The 17253-nt window shown below is 37.5% G+C and overlaps 1 protein-coding gene across 1 annotated transcript in view; it reads right to left on the reverse strand.

The window, feature by feature from the left end:
* The window catches only part of CNTNAP2 (contactin associated protein 2), a 1523154-nt gene that overhangs the window by 1241640 nt on the left and 264261 nt on the right, over window positions 1-17253 (reverse strand). The window contains exon 4 of the mRNA XM_057550506.1: window positions 5820-5967. Within this exon, the coding sequence (XP_057406489.1) occupies window positions 5820-5967 (148 nt within the window). The remainder of the gene's footprint in view (window positions 1-5819; window positions 5968-17253) is intronic.

Below are 17253 nucleotides of genomic sequence, written 5' to 3' on the forward strand. Positions count from 1 at the left end.
CAATGACCGGTGTCCTTGTAAAAAGGTCATGTGAAGACACAGAGACATAGACACACAGAGGGAAGATGGCCATGTGAAGGCAGAGGCAGGCATTGGAATGATGTAGCAACACTGGTCAGGGAACACCAAGAAATGCTAGCAACCACCAGATGCTAGAGGAGAGGCATGGGATGGTTCCTCTCTCTGAGCCTCCAGAAGGAACCAACTCTGCTAACACCTTAATTTTAGACTTACGCTCTCTAGGACCATGAGAGAATAAATCTCTGTTGTCTTAAGCTACACAGTTAGTGGTATTTTGTTACGACAGCCCTGGGAACCTAACATAGATACACCTGGCAGCATCTCTTGCCTAGGCAGCACAGGAGCTACGGCAGTTAGTCTGTGGTCCCTAGGAGAGAATATTCCCATTGGCACAGCATGAAAAGACCAAAACACTGTCCTTCTTCTAACTGTACTTGGCACCTCTTGATATATTTCCCCCCCGCCCCCGGCTGGCACTTATTTTCCACCAGGATTTGCATTGGGTAACATATATATATAGGCTTTATTAATTATTCATCCAAATTGAAAGCATACATAAAAATTACTTTCGTTTGTGTATATCCTGGTTTGCCAAGGTGCTGACCTTACTTTTATGAAGACTCTGGTTAAAAGCTAATTTAGTATTTGCCATCAGAAAATGCTCACTGCTTTAATCAATGCACCATGTAGGGCTTTTGTAAGATGTATCTTTGAGTGCTTCAGACATAAATGATTTTTAAAAGTTATTAGACTGAGACCTCTCCCTTCTGCTTCATGCAGCCCCTTTGGTACAGAGTAAGAAGATTAGCATCAGTGTTTTGGGAGAAAGCTTACTGAGTCAGAAGACACTGGGAATATCATTAAGTTTTAAAAATAACAGCACGCACTTATTTCAACTACACTTGAGGGAAAACCAAATGTAGAGGGAGCAGAATTTAAAATGAGTCTAAATTCATTGAAATTGGAATTCATATTATCATCAAGACAAGTCAGGAAACAAAAACAGCAGAAGCCCTAAAGGCTTAAAAGCAGTGGCCTGGAAATAAACTTCTCCCTCCACCTGGAATAGAGTGAACTTCTTACTTTCAACCTTGAGAAGTATCTAACTTCTCAGATGACAGAGTGACCATGGAAGGACTGCAGAGAAGAAAGATGACAAATACAAGGGGAATTACAGTAGGTACACACTTCCACAGAAGCAGCCTCATACTGATGTTTTTCCTTCTCTAGTTCTTCTGGCAAACTTTGAAGTAAAAGAAGTACAAACCCATTCCTTAACCTGCAGGTATAAGACAGATCTCAGATAAACCCCCTAAAGGGTTTCTAAGAAGATGAGAGAATTAATTTCTTTTCCCTAGGAGTGATCAAAGCCTAGTATCTCCTTGCTGGACCCTGGAATATACAGGATTGCTGTTATTAAGGGGGCAAAATGGGAGTGTATCTGAGGGACACTTCCCCTCTCAAAGATCCATGATTCCCTTCCCACTGAAAACTCAAACAAAGCCCTTGAGGCAGTAGCTCACTAAATGGAAAAAAAAAAAAAAGAAATAGAAGGCCATCTTCTACGAGGCCACTCTAGTCTGAATTCCAGTATAGGTAAATTTAAATCATCGTTTAACTTTGGAAAAGTTGTCCATAACAAATATGTTTAACACATCTTTTTCTTATTATAAACATGTATATTTTTCTTGTAAAAGACATAAGTATATTTTGCATTCTTCATACATAGATACATGAAAAATAATGGGATCTGGACATTGGTTAGAAAAATGACCTGGTTAGAGGAATGACCAGTCATAAATTTTTGATAGTACAGACAGCTTCCATGATGATTAAATTATTGTTTTCCAAACTAAGAAAAAAAAATTAGAGACCGCCATTTAAATAATAAATGTTTAAAAAAGGACACAGGAGAAAAATAAGAAGCAGACGTTTTGGTTCTTATAATCTGTACCATCCAATACGGGAGCCAGTAGTCATGCTACTTAAACTCAAATTCAAATGAATGAAAATTAAACACAGCTTAGTTCTCAGTTGTCTTAGCTACATTTCAAGTGCTCAATAACCACATGTGGCTAGTGGCTGAAGCAGATCTAGAACATTGACATCTTTTTTTTTTTTTTTAATTTATTTATTTTTATTTATTTTTGGCTGCATCGGGTCTTTGTTGCTGCACGCGAGCCTTCTCTAGTTGCTGCAAGCGGGGGCTAATCGTTGCGGTGCACTGGCTTCTCATTGCCGTGGCTTCACTTGTTGCAGGGCATGGACTCTAGGCACGCGGGCTTCAGTAGTTGTGGCACACGGGCTCAGTAGGTTTGGCTCGCGGGCTCTAGAGCACAGGCTCAGTAGTTGTGGTGCAGGTGCTTAGTTGCTCCGCGGCATGTGGGATCTTCCCAGACCAGGGCTCAAACCCATGTCTCCTGCATTGGCAGGCGGATTCTTAACCTCTGTGCCACCAGGGAAGCCCCCTGACATCTTTGTATAAAGTTTTATCTTACTTTATGTTGCCAATTTATCATTTACTCCACTGGTATCTATTGGTATAAAGATTAATCCAGTTTCCCAAAGTGTAGGATTATTTTCCCCCCCAGAGAGGTTTGTAAACTAGAAAAGTCTAGCATCCTATTTAGCTTCAAGCATTTTTCCTTCATGTCTTGTGATTGCCAAGGCCCAGGCTTGATGGAAAATCTCGTGATAGCACTAAGTCAACATTTTACAAAGCTACTTGAAATGATTATAGAACACATTGTCATACTTTAAACCACACTTGAGTCAACGGACCATGTGCTTTTTGGCAAGCTGCTTTTGCCCTTCACTGTGGATTCTAAAGTAACTTCATGGACAGTGCTGGTTTTAAAATGGCTATTTTTAAAGAAAGCCGTCTCAAAAATAAGATGCATGTCTATATAGCATAATGAGAATGAGAGAGAAAAAAAAGACAGGGTTGGCTTTAAAAACTACTCAGAAAAACAGATAAATAGAAGACAATTCAACAGAAGTATGGGCACAGTTCTTGAACAAACCCTTCAAAAAAGAGGGTATACAAATTACAGTAAGCATAACCTCCTCAAAAATCAGGAAAATGTTCACTAACACTAAACTGCATATAATGAACAAGCACCAGAATGGCTAAAACTTTCAAACGTTCATTTCTAAATGTCTGAATTTGTGGCCCAACTAGGAACCCTAGTACATTGGTTTTGACAGTCTAAATTGATAAAACCACTTTAGGAAAATTTTCTCATTATTAACAAAGTTAAACATACATATATCCTAATTTGGTATTACCCTTTCCTAGCTCTATACCTATGAAAAACGTTCATAGCAATTCTATTGAAATAACCAAAAACTGGAAACAACTCAATGTTTATCAACACGAAATGAATACATAATTGTAGAATAGGCATACAATAGAATAATGTTGTTCATGAAAATAAACAAATACCTCAAATAACAACATGGGTAATTTCACAAATATTTTGAACAAAAGAAGTCAGAGGGGAAATAATGTATATTTTATAATTTCATTTGTATGAGATTTTAAAATTAAAAAAACTACCCTAATCTATGGGGATAAAAATCAGGTGAATATTTACCTTTAAGAAGTAGTAGTAACTGGGAGGGGGCTTGATGGGTGCTTCTGAGGTGTCAACATAATTGACTTATCAACCTGATGAAGGTCACATGGGGTTCACTTTATTAGAATTTAAGAGCAGGAAAACAGTAGTGGTGGTGAGCTCTTATACCACCAAGATGTCTGGTTTCCCTTTCAGCTCTGTCACTTAGGCTGTGTGCCTTTGGGAAAATTTTAACCCTCATTATTTGTATCCTAATAAACACTACTACTGGATTAATTGCTCCACTTTCTCTCTTACCACGTTTTTCTTATTTACTGTGATATTATTAACATTTAGCCTATTTCATGACCCATGGAAATTGCTCAATAAATAATTATTAATAAAATAAATTATATACATCATGTTTCCATGGAGAATATTACTTATTTTTCATTTACTGAAAACTGAACATGCTCCTTAGAAAATATGTCATGCAGACAAAAACATTTTGTTTTGGCCTTCCCATCATGACGCTGAAAGCTAGAATATGTATGAACACAGAGTTCTGTGCCCCTGAATACCCAGACCACATAGTAGAAAGGCTCCCAGTTTATGTTGAGGGTCACTTTAGGCTTCTGAAAAGTTAAATCTTCTTCCTGAAGAACTAAATCTGTCTCTCTACTCTTTATATTTGCTACTATAAAGTGATGACCAAATAAAAGAAACACCTATAGAATTTATTAAATGATCTCTTCGGCCCTTTTTTAGTAACCAGCCCAGTTTTCACATAACAGTATTGCCCATGAATAAATATGATTTGGTCATCATTACAGGTACTAAATTCATACAAAGGTGAAAGCTTTATATACTTTTTATTATAAACTACCAAATGTTTGGTTAATTTTTAAAAGCTTGCCCAATAGGACATTTGCATTTTCTGATTACAGTTAAGCTTTTGTTGCTATGGGTCTGCAGGAAGGGGTAGGGGAGAGTCTAATAGGAAACTCCTTGCATGAAGCTGATCTCCTGATTCCCTGCCCTATCTGTATCCAGCAACCCTCCTCCCCCAGCAACTGGAACAGGAAGAAAAACTTCCCGGGAGGAAATGACTATTTTACTAGATACTTCATATTCTAAAGCTAGCGTCTGGGGGAATTCCCTGGCGGTCCAGTGGTTAGGACTCAGTGCTTTCATTGCTAAGGGTGCGTGTTCAATCCCTGGTTGGGGAATTAAGATCCCGCAAGCCGTGAGGCGCAGCCACATAAAATAAAGCCAGTGTTTGCAAATCATGTGTTTGCAGACTGAATGTGTAGTACCTAGTGGCCTCCAAAAGCCTCAAATAATCTTGAAAGTAATTCTGTGTTAGTACTGCCTTCATAGAAGCAAATAAGATACATCTTCTCCAGAAGAAGCCACCATCAACCTTCACCTAAAAGAAGTTCCACAGATAAAGTTTTGAAGAAACTGAGGTCACAGTTCAAGAAGATAGATGAGCATAAAGTTAAAGACAAGAAGGATAGGCAGATAAGAATGCTGAGAAGAAGAAGGAAGAAAGGAAAGTATTAAGAGGAGGAGGAGGAAGAGGAGGAGAAAACAAGCACCACTAGCAAAACTGGCTGAAACAATAGAGAGCAGAATGCCAATCCCTAAAACTCCATATATTGGAATCATGAGACAGAGATATAATGTATTTAAAAAATACAAAAGGGTAATCAAAAACACGATGAAAGGAAAAGAAACTTTTTAGGTGACTAAGTTTTTTAAAGGAACAAATAAAACTTTTAGACATATAAAATATAATTGACCTTAAAACTCAGTGGTTGGCTTTAAAATAACAAAAGGTATGTATAATTAAAGAGAACCAGAAGGAAGTTCTTAAGACTGTTTTCAAATCCATCACAGAGTCAAAAAGATGAATAAGAGTATAAGTTTCTGTTTTTTAAATATTTCATGAGACTTCAAGCAACTTTATGAATAAGCTTTGCTGTTTTAGTCTACTGAGCAGAAATCATTTCCCAAGTCCTCTACTTAAGGTGTCCTTAAGATATTCTTATATGTGTGTGTGCGTAAAAATGTAAATATATATTTATAACATACAAACAACCTTATATATTATTTATATAAAGAAACATTGCAGTTTACTGTCAGAGAAAGCAACTATTAAATAATTCAAAATAACAAAATTACTAATTAAATGAAGATGACAAAATCCACTACAAATTTCGACAGTATGGTACTCACAGTAAGAACAGCCGTAGACCTCAATTCTGAGTCCAATGCGGCCTTCTCCGTTCCAATCCAGAGGCACGATGCGCACATAGCGGGCGATTACTGGATGCTGTAAATCATGCCGAACCACACTATCGGAGTTGACGTTCCCAGGAAATGCCTGAAAAATAAACGGGATTCGAAAATTAGGGGAAAATACTTTAGAAACAACTAACCATGTTCTCTATGTGCTACAATAAACATAAGTTTTCTTATCCAGTGGAGGGATTTCATATTCCCTAAACCATAAACAATTTGAAAAAAGGTTCTATACATTCTTTATTTGAAAACAAGTCCAATTTTAAATGGGAACTAGGCCAAAGTTTCCATGGGTCCTTTCATATGTGGAAATGCACACATAGGTTAAAAGAATGAAACACTGTGGCGCGCACCACAGTATCCAGTAAACATTTAAATTACGAGTTCTATTATTTCACATTTAAACTACACTATAAGCAATTTTTCACAGAATCCAACCGTATTTCTTGCTTTTTAAAAATCTTCTCTATGTTACCTTCCCATGCCATCATTACAAATTTGAAAATTTTTTCAACATCAGCTCGGTAAAAAGAGCAATTGAATATGTTGTGCAGAGGCCGGGGACTTCTACCTTTTATTAGCATAAATATATATGAGTGGATCAGAAACATGTTTATTTCATTTTTCTTATTTATAGAAGATTCTGTCAAGAATCATTTGCCATGAATCTTTTTTTATGTTGAAAGTTCATATTGTCTATATTTTTTCAGCAGAGAACAAATGGATTTTCTTTGGGCATGGCTATCATTCATCAGCAAACATTTATAAAACATTTACTGCATAATAAGTATAAAGCAAGATAATACGGGGGGCACAGGGATAGGGAAAGCCATAGATGCCACACTCAAAAAGAATAATAAGAATTTAATAATAGGAAAAATGTCAGTATAAAATTACAATTTAAAGCAAGGATGATTTAAATCAAGAGACCATGATATTTTAGAATATGTCAAATAAATGAGAAATATATGTGTGAACTGTTTTAAACATGAGCCGTTTAATTTCATATATACATTCTAGCTGTCCCTACCTTAGATAACTTTAGGTTTTGGAAAGCTATATTCTACATGAGATCCTCTTTTATATTTGTTTAAATAATCTCCTAAACATTGAAATAAAAATTTTAAAAAGAACACTGAACTTTTTTAGTCATAAAAAGATACAACGTAAACACTATATTACATTGCTAATCTGTTGTATTCTTGACCTAAGGTTTTGAATTTGCTTCTATATAAAATCAGGAATTTCATCTTTTTGAAATCTCTTTTATAACAACTTCTAAGAGTTATAAAATTAATAAGAGGCAAGTAAAGAGATGCTTTTAATAAAAAAGTACATAGCAGCTTTGAAATGGAAGGCTGTGGTTTAACTGCATACAAATATCACAAAGGTAAGTTTGTGGTATAAAGTTGGTTACCCAGCGCTCATTCTCCACTCACACTCCTGGCCTCCAAAATACAAAATGTATAATGTAAGACCTAGTAATACAGGGAGCATACTGAAATATTTCCTCAAGATTTAAGCTATTTTATAGAACATAAGATGGTTCCAACAATCTGCATCATGGGTAATAGTCTATGACATGTACAATTGCATGCTTTGGAAACTGGGATCCTCTTTAGCAATGATTTTTGTTGTGTTCTCCTTGGTTTTCCTCAAGCTACATATTACCACTGCCTTTTCAAAATAGCCACACCCACTTCAATCCTTCATTGGACAAAGCCATTTGAGCTTCAGGTCTTAAATTTCATCACTTAAATAGACATCTTCTTTGCATCTTGTTGACAACATTTAATTAAGGAAAAGAGTAAAAAGTTTTTTTTTCTTTTTAGGTATTTTTCTAACCAGTTTTTAGTTTTACAAAGAAGCTACAAATCTATTTTATTAAACCATGGCTGAATTTTAATATCACTATTGGTTGTTCTAGCTTCAAAAGCAACACCAATGAGAATCCCTGTCTAAAATCACATGAATTAAATCCTTGATGGCAGATAGGTTAATCTAAATATTATGGGTTTTAAAAAAAATTAATTTATTTAATTAATTTATTTTTGGCTGCATTGGGTCTTCGTTGCTGCGTGGGCTTTCTCTAGTTGCAGTGAGCGGGGGCTACTCTTTGTTGCGGTGCGTGGGCTTCTCACTGCAGTGGCTTCTCTTGTTGTGGAGCACGGGCTCTAGGCACATGGGCTCAGTAGTTGTGGCACGTGGGCTCAGTAGTTGTGGCTCGCGGGCTCTAGAGCGCAGGCTCAGTAGCTGTGGTGCATGGGCTTAGTTGCTCCACGGCATGTGGGATCCTCCCGGACCAGGGCTCGAACCCATGTCCCCTGCATCGGCAGGTGGATTCTTAACCACTGTGTCACCAGGGAAGCCCTGAATATTATCTTAAATAATATTCAGCAAAAGCCACCAAACAATTTTAACTTAAGGATCAACTATAAGCTTAACATGGTGCTAGGTGGTATATGAATATTAACAACAACAAAGACAGCAAGTAACTTTCTTGGAACCCTGCTTCTGAGACATTTGTAGCCTTATGAGGCCTGAAACAAGAAAAATACTCCTCTGCGTTTCTCCTCTACTCCCAGTGCTTTATTTCTGACACCAGATGTAGGTGTTTTCCCACACATCACACAATTCTTTATGGACACCAGCTGGTGTCCCATAATTTAACTTAATTCTAATACTATCTACCTGGAGATAGATTCAGATCCCACAGGTTAAGGGATCTGTCCCACAAGATGACCCCCACTTCAGATGCCAATCTCAAGTCCAGTTTGTCACCTACGCTTCTGACAGACCATACGTCGGAGGTTCCCACGACCCCCTCCTTAGATTCAATCACTTGCTGCACAGCTCACAGGACTCAGGAAAACAGTTTATGTACTAGATTACTGGTTTATTATGAAGGATGTAACTCAGGAACAGCCAGATGGAAGGGATGCATAGAGCAAGGTGGGTGCAAAGAGGTGCCAAGCCCTCTCCACACGTACCACCCTCCCAGCACCTACACTTACCAAGCGTTCTGAACTCCTGAACTTCTGGATTTGTATGGTGGCTACAGGATGCAGGCATGATGATTAAATCACTGGCCACTGGTGACTGAACTCAATCTCCTGCCCCTCTCTCCTTCCCAGAGGTCAGGACGAGGCTGCAAATTCCAACTCTCTAATCACACGGTTGTTTCCCCTGCTAACCAGCCCCATCTTACAGTTACCTATGGGCTTTCCAAAAATCCCCTCATTGACATGAACTCAGGTGTGGTTGAAAGGAACTTGTTACTCATAACAAAAGACACCCATTTCAGCTTTATTGCACTTATCACTTAGGAAGTCCCAAGGGTTTTAGAAGCTGTGTGACAGAAAACATGGATCAAGACAGAAAAAATATATTTCTTATTATAAATCATGATGTCACAGGCCTTACTGCAAAAGGCAGCATCAAAAGGAAGTACAGAAGTGCGCGGCATAGCTAGTAATTTCAATAGTACTTGGAATCCTATGAAAACTATGTAATCAGGAACACTACAGAAAGAGATAGACCTCAGCTGGGTTGGAGGGCAGAATGGTGTTCAGGAGGTAGAAAGGGAGTAGGACACAGGAGAGAACAGGAAAAGGCTGGCATAAAGAAGGAGCTCAGATCTAGGGCTAGAGACACCCAGAGTCAAGTTGTAATTGTGCTGAAATTTTGTTCTTTAGGGGTAACTTCTCCAGACCTCAGTTCTTTTCATTCCTTCTCCATGTGTCTGTCCCCCCAAAAATGATTTGACTAGCTTATCTGGAAAATCTACTTTAGAACTAAAATTGTGGACTCTGAAAACATGAACTAAGGTATATTCAGGAATAAGTAATAAGGATATAAGTCTGATTGGAAGGAAGTGTTCATATTGGAAAATCATGAATGTTTTAACAAGTTCTGTCTGATTACGGACGAAAGAACCTAGCATGCATTTCTTTTTTTTTAGATGACAGAATAAGAGCCATATTCAGGAGATCCTGGGTGGTGGGAGATCATCGTGGGGGCAGAAAGATTAGCAACAAACAGTTAAGAGTCGATGCCACATGGTGGTAAGGGAAAGTAAGAAAATAAAAGAGAATATATTTCAAAAGAAGAAGTAACAACATGTTGAGAGAAGGGAGTAAGACAAAAGATACAGAGCAACCTATTCCCAGGTATTAACATATTGGCATTGGTGACAGAAAGAGGGAAGGGGCATAAAACAGTAGACATCCATTCCTTCCTTCCCCAGCAAACTCTGCTCTTTAAGTAACAGCATCCAGATTTTCTTTAAAATTTCTTTAAACATTACCCAGACTTCACTCTTAATCCACGTGATCCAGGAGAGGCAGGTGCCTCTCTCTGACACCAGGGGTGGGCACCTAACTCAGTGAGGCTCAATTTTAGCACTTCTGCTGGAATAATTCATTCATATATTCACTCATTCACTTATTCATTCGCTCAGGAAATATGAGAGTCTTTTATGCACCAGATACTGTTCAAATCACCGGGGAGATGGGGTGAACAATACAGAGTTTCAGTTCTCATTTATATTATTAAAGTACATAGTATGGCAGTACAGAGTGGAGCAGATAATAAATAAAATACAATGAATATATTTACAATAGCTAGGACATGGAAACAACCTAAATGTCCACTGTCAGAGGAATGGATAAAGAAGATGTGGTACATATACACAATGGACTATTACTCAGCCATAAAAAAGAATGAAATAATGCCATGTGCAGCAACGTGGGCGGACCTAGAGGCTGTCATACTGAGCAAGTAAGTCAGACAGAGAAAGAAAAATATCATGTACCGCTTATATGTGTAATCTAAAAAAAAAAGTACAAATGAACTTATTTACAAAACAGAAATAGTCACAGATGTAGGAAAGAAACTTATGGTTACCAGGGAGGTAAGGGGGGGAGGGATAAATTGGGAGATTGGGATTGACATATACACACTACTATATAAAAAATATATAACTAATAAGGACCTACTGTATAGCATAGGGAACTCTTCTCAATACTCTGTAATGACCTATATGAGAAAAAGATCTAAAAAAGAGTGGATATATGCATATGTATAACTGATTCACTTTGCTGTACAGCAGAAACTAACAACATTTTAAATCAACTATACTTCAACAAAAATTTTAAAAAATAATATACAATGAATATATATATATTGAATATACCAAGTTATACAATATGTATATATTGTTATATATTACAGGCATGCCTCATTTTTCTGCTTCACAGATATTGTGTTTTGTTTTCTTTTTCTTTTTTTTTACACAAATTGAAGGTTTATGGAAACACTGACTGCAGCAAGTCTATTGGCACCATTTTTCCAACAGCGTTGCTCACTTTATGTCTCTGTGTCACATTTTGGTAAGTCTTGCAATATTTCCAACTTTTTCATTATTATTATACTCGTCATGGTGATCTGTGATCAGTGACCTTTGATGTTACTACTACAATTGTTCTGGGGTGCCATGAACCGTACCCTATAAGATAGTGAACTTAATCTAGAAATGTGTGTGTGTTCTGACTGCCCCACTGACCGGCCATTCCCCCATCTCTTTTCCTCTCTTTGGGCCTCCCGATTCCCTGAGACAGAACAGTACTGAAATTAGGCCAATTCATAAATCTAAGTGTTTAAATGAAAGGAAGAGTCAATTGATGCAGCAAACTTCATCGTTGTCCTATTTTAAGAAAGCGTCACGGCCGCCCCAGCCTTCAAGGATCGCCACCCTGATCGGTCAGCAGCCGTCCACGTGGAGGCAGGACGCTCCACCAGCAAAAAGATGTCAACTCCCTGAGGGCTCAGATGATGGCTCACGTTTTTTTTTTAGCAATGAAGCATTTTTAAATCAAGATGTGCCCATTGTTCTTAGACAGAATGGTATTTATTGCACACTAAATAGACCACAGTATAGTATCAACATAACCTTGACACTGCTTTACGGGGAAACCAAAAACGTCACGTGACTCACTGTATTGCGATATTCTCCTTATTGTGGTGATCTGGAACTGAACACACAATATCTCCCAGGTATGCTTATATATATATATATACACACACACACACACACACACACACACATATATGTATACACACATATACATATATGTGTGTGTGTGTGTGTGTGTGTGTATATATATATATATATATATATATATATAATTACATATACTGTATACACAAAGGCCAGAAATGCAAACATCTTGAGTATACTTTGCATGTTCTGAGGACCCTAAGGAAGCCAGAGTTTATGGAGCACAGTGAAGAAGCAAAGAGGGCCTGCAGGCCATGATAATGTTGTCAGTTTCATTTTAATTGGGCTGGAAGGAAATCCATTGCAGAGTTTTAAGCAAAAAAGTCACATAATTTAATTTTTAAGATTGGGGCCAGTAAAATCCCCCTCCCAAAATAAAGCAAAGTTCCTAGGAAAACAGAAGAAGACTATAGCATAATATAAAACCTAGGATAGTGGTGGATGGAATAATCTGGTGACATGTGCTCCAGAGGAGTGGGGTTGTTTATGGAAAAGGTAGGAATGATGGAGTGGACGTGAGTGCTGGAGAGGAGCGACAGGACACTTCTTGTATCCTGGATCCCAAATGTGTGACATATGTGAGGAGAAAACAAAACAATACACAGAACCACTAGGAATGAAAGCTCTCCATCCACTGAGCTCCTGTTGGCCACTGTATTATAAAGGGATGCATGTCAGAGAAAGACAAAGTAGGCCCATCTGTGATGACATCATTTCAGCATCTAAATTCAGAGCTTGCTGAAGAAAGCCTACAGGCTTTTTGATTATTTGAACTGTGTTCTCATTTGTTTGCTTTTTAGGAAACTGAAAGAATATCGACTAATACAAAGATATTTAAAGGGAAAGATAATTAGTGAAGATTTAAATATATTGCATTTGAGACTTCTCCATCAGATTGGAAGGTCACATAGAAAATTTGAGATGTTTAGGATAGCTTTTCAGAAAGGGTAACATTTATTATTTATGAACAAATGCAGGGCATATGGTATTCAGAATTCACAGCATCAGTACATTGTGTTTTTTACACTTCTTTTCATTTCCAAGCATATTGAGATTTAAGACAGTACCCTAAATTGAAGTTTAAAACATTTCAAAAGAATGGTGTAGGTGTTACCAATCATTGTCTTGAATATAAAGGTGTAAATATATGTGAAATGTCTCATCTATAGCAGTATTTGGAAAAGTTAAGAAAAGTAGAAGGAGGTGTAGCCATTGATTTTATAAAAACAACACCTAATATTTATATATCACTTTATTATTTAAAGCATTCTAGTACATTCTGTATTGTTTGTGCCTCATAGGAAATTCTAAGTTTGGAAGGGATGCTATTTTTTCAAATCGGGAAACTCAGGCTCTGAGAAATTAGAGGACTTAACTGGATGTCGAATAGCTAGTCTGGGCAAACCAGGGCAAAGTAACAAGAGCATCCACTCCCACACTGACTTTTGTTTGAGAATCAAATTTTCAGCTGGGAATAAAGCTTTTTCTATTTATGCACAACACATTTTATTTTTGATATTTGATGTTACCTATTTGAATATCACATTTAAAGTTTGATAGATAATTTTTATCCTACCACATTTTGGATGTACACTTGATTTCCAGCCCACTTATTAGCATATTTTGCCTGCATCCTTTACTTTTCTCAGCATTTTTATTTCCATGAATTTTGACAACATTAATATCTTCTTTTCTCATGCATTTTCCCCAAAGATGCTCCTACCGTGATCATTAGCCAAAGCTCCTCTGCAAATTTTAATACAAGCAATTAAAAAGTTTGAATGACACTGTTTATTATGAAAAGAAAGGCAGGTCTGCTATAGTGCAAGTACTATTTAAGTAGTAATGGCTACATTGTCATAGGGTTTGAAAAGAACATTTTTTTCCCCACATCATTTGACTCTCACACTCACTTGCACTTTTTCACATGAATGTAAAAAAAAAAAAAAAGGAAGGAAAAAACAAGGTAAGATATACAGCTGATGTTTACAAAACCTTTATGATTTGGAAATCTGTATCAAAAATTGAAAAATTACAAAGGAATTTGAATCTTTCTTGCATAGAACACTATCCTTTAAAATTCAACCTTCATGGGGCTTCCCTGGTGGCGCCGTGGTTGAGAATCTGCCTGCCAATGCAGGGGACACAGGTTCGAGCCCTGGTCTGGGAAGATTCCCACATGCCGCGGAGCAACTGGGCCCGTGAGCCACAACTACTGAGCCTGCGCGTCTGGAGCCTGTGCTCCGCAACAAGAGAGGCCGCGATAGTGAGAGGCCCGCGCACTGCGATGAAGAGTGGCCCCCACTTGCCACAACTAGAGAAAGCCCTCGCACAGAAACGAAGACCCAACACAGCCATAAATAAATTAAAAAAAAAAAAAAATCAACCTTCATTTAGACAAATGTCACACAAAATGTATGCTTTGTGGATACATGGAAGCACCAGCCAAATTCATCATTTTAAGACTGAAAATCAATTTACATAAACTTGTGAATTACATGTCACTGCTACTAAATCTCCCGTACTGGCTGTGATTTGTATATACGCTTAGAAGGATTTTTTTTTTTTTTAAAACTAACATAGCATTTATGTAATTCGCCAAGCTTTACACTTAGTAAAACTGAGAACAATATAACATAATGCTAAACTTACGGTGCTCGTTCTGAGTTACTGTCTTATAAATTATTAAAATATACAGCCAAGAGAGATTTTTTTTTAAAAAAAATTGTGAGTTGTTCAGAAAGCTAACTGCAGAATAATCTAAGTATCACTGAAGTTTTAATAACTGAAAATTTCTCACCATGTGCACTAAATATTTCTTCTAGTTCAAACAATAATTCCGATGGCCTAAGAGAGGAGAGGCAGACTTTTTCTGTAAAGTACCAAATAGTAAATATTTTCGGCTTAGCAGGCTGCATACCTTTCAGTCCCAGATTCTCCTTCTCCTTCCTTTTAATTTTTAACAACACTTGAAAAAATGTAAAAACCATCTTAGTTCACAGATGTTAAAAGAACAGGCATGGACCAGAGTTAGCCCATGGGCTAGAGTCTGCCAACCCCTGGTCTAAGACAATCTTTCAAATTAATAAATCCCCCCTCAGATAGGACGCCAAATCTAAAATCATCAGCAGACTTTTGAGCCACTTGGCATTTAAAAACCAACAAACTTTGGAAAAGCATTTTGTCAACCCTTGAAGCATATGATTTATCAGACTGGAGGAAAATATATAGGTATTTAGAAGGATGTTATGTATAATGCAGGAACTAACATTTTCCCTCAAATTCATTATTATGCGGTTTGAAGTATAACTTAGAAAGTATTTTATGAAGGGAATAAATATATTTAGTCTTCACTAAAACCTCACCTTTTCAGAAACCTAAAATAAGGGATTGCAAGCTCAAGGTTTTGCTTAAGACTGAAAAATGTGTCTAAAACACCCAGCTCTTGTATAAGCAAGCCTAGGAGGAGCTTTTAGTGCTACCAACAAGTCTCATAAATGGCAAATTATGTGAGAAAAACAACAACACACGAATACTTCTTAAAGTGAGAGATCTTATTCTCTTAAGACAGAAAATGCCGCTGCTGCCATAGAAACACATATTGATGAGTCCTTAAGTTGATGTCATAAACCTGTGATCATTCTAATTACTGTTCTTTCAGTGAAATTTTATTTCTTGCTGGATTTTAAATGTTATTGTCCTCATGCCATCAATTCATATCAAAAGGTAGAAACAGATTTTCTACTGTGCAACCTTGATCGGAGTCTGCAAGCCTCGGTTATACTCCCTGCTGAGGCAGAAAGAAAAGAAGTACCTTCATAAAGTACTACACGTTACCACCCCACTCTGGCCTCTTCACGGGCATGCTCTTGTCATCCTCTTGGTTCGGCTGTACAAACACATCCTGCAGGACTCAGCTTACATAAGCTTCTGCAGTAAGTCCATTCCCTGATACTCACTCCTCAATCACCCACCGTTCTGCAGGGAGCCTCATAGCATCCTATACTTTTCTTTCCCTTCATTCAATCGTAATAACTTCATGATGTTTGTGATAATCCACCTAATCACTGTTTCAGAAGTATGTAAGTCAGCATGGAAGCTTGTGATCAAACCTCTGGTCCACCGCTATTCTGCTGCCCCTAGCACAGTGGTTGGTGCTTAGTGAGTATCAGTTTACTGCCCGGTTAAATGAATAAATAAAAGTGTTCATTCCCAAACTCCCACCTGTTTACATTTCATAGCTCTTATTTTTGGATGTACCAAAAACTAGTTCAAAAAATATTTATAGTTAATAAACCATATGTTAGATAATATCCTACAGGAAAAAAAAATAGAGCATGCTTGTCTGATTCGACAAGACACTAGGTTAACAAAACAAGTTTTCCCAGAGTTATGGGGATGTCATTATCAATAGATAAAGTGTCTGGGAATTCCAGCGATCATGGGGGAAAAACAGGAAACAGTCACACAAAAATCACATCAAAATCAGGGGAGAAATGCTAGGATCAATGTGAAAATTAACACACACATACACACACACACAAACCTGACCATCAAATCTCTATGTTCACTTCTGTAATGCACTTGAACTCTGCTAAAAGCATATTCTTTAGATTTCTAAACCGAACCGCAGCAAATATGTTGGGGGAAAAATGCCAACATATTTTATCTACATATAAGCAGCAATACTCTCTCTGGACGCTTCTGCTTCTGACTCAGATATTTCTTATCCTTTTCGTGTTATGAACAGATTTTAGAATTATCTCACTAGAAGAACCATTAATCAATTAAAAATTATGATGTAAAACAGTCATTTTGACTTAAAAAAAACAATAAGGCAAATATCTTTAAAAATCTAGCTCTTTCATCAATCTTTCCCTTTATTTTTTATGGGAGTCACATGGTGATGGTGTTCTATAGGTTTCATCCTTTGCTCAGCTGCTCTCAGTACACCCAGAAGGTAGATCCAGTCTTTTGGATGGCTTCATTGTCTCCCATAGCTTATTCCCATGGGATCTTGGATTCCTCTCTCCCTCCTTCCCTTTCTTTTGTCCTTTTCTTTTTCCTTCTTGTCTTCCCTCCCTCCCTCCTTCTCTCCCTCCCTCTTTTCTCTTCTTCCCTCCCTCCCTCCTTCCCTCCAGTGGTTTAATGTACTACATGAGCCTTTCTTGCTCACATTTCAGTCTAGCATGGAAAGAAGAGACAGAGGGACTCTGCCCCACATAGTCATTCAGGGACCCAAGCTCACCATATTTGGTTCTCATCATTAACCTCTGGTTCTCAAGGCCACCAAAGAAACAGAAGAAAAAG

This window comes from Balaenoptera acutorostrata, chromosome 7 (assembly GCF_949987535.1).
Source record: "Balaenoptera acutorostrata chromosome 7, mBalAcu1.1, whole genome shotgun sequence".
In the NCBI taxonomy this organism is placed as follows: Eukaryota; Metazoa; Chordata; class Mammalia; order Artiodactyla; family Balaenopteridae; genus Balaenoptera; species Balaenoptera acutorostrata.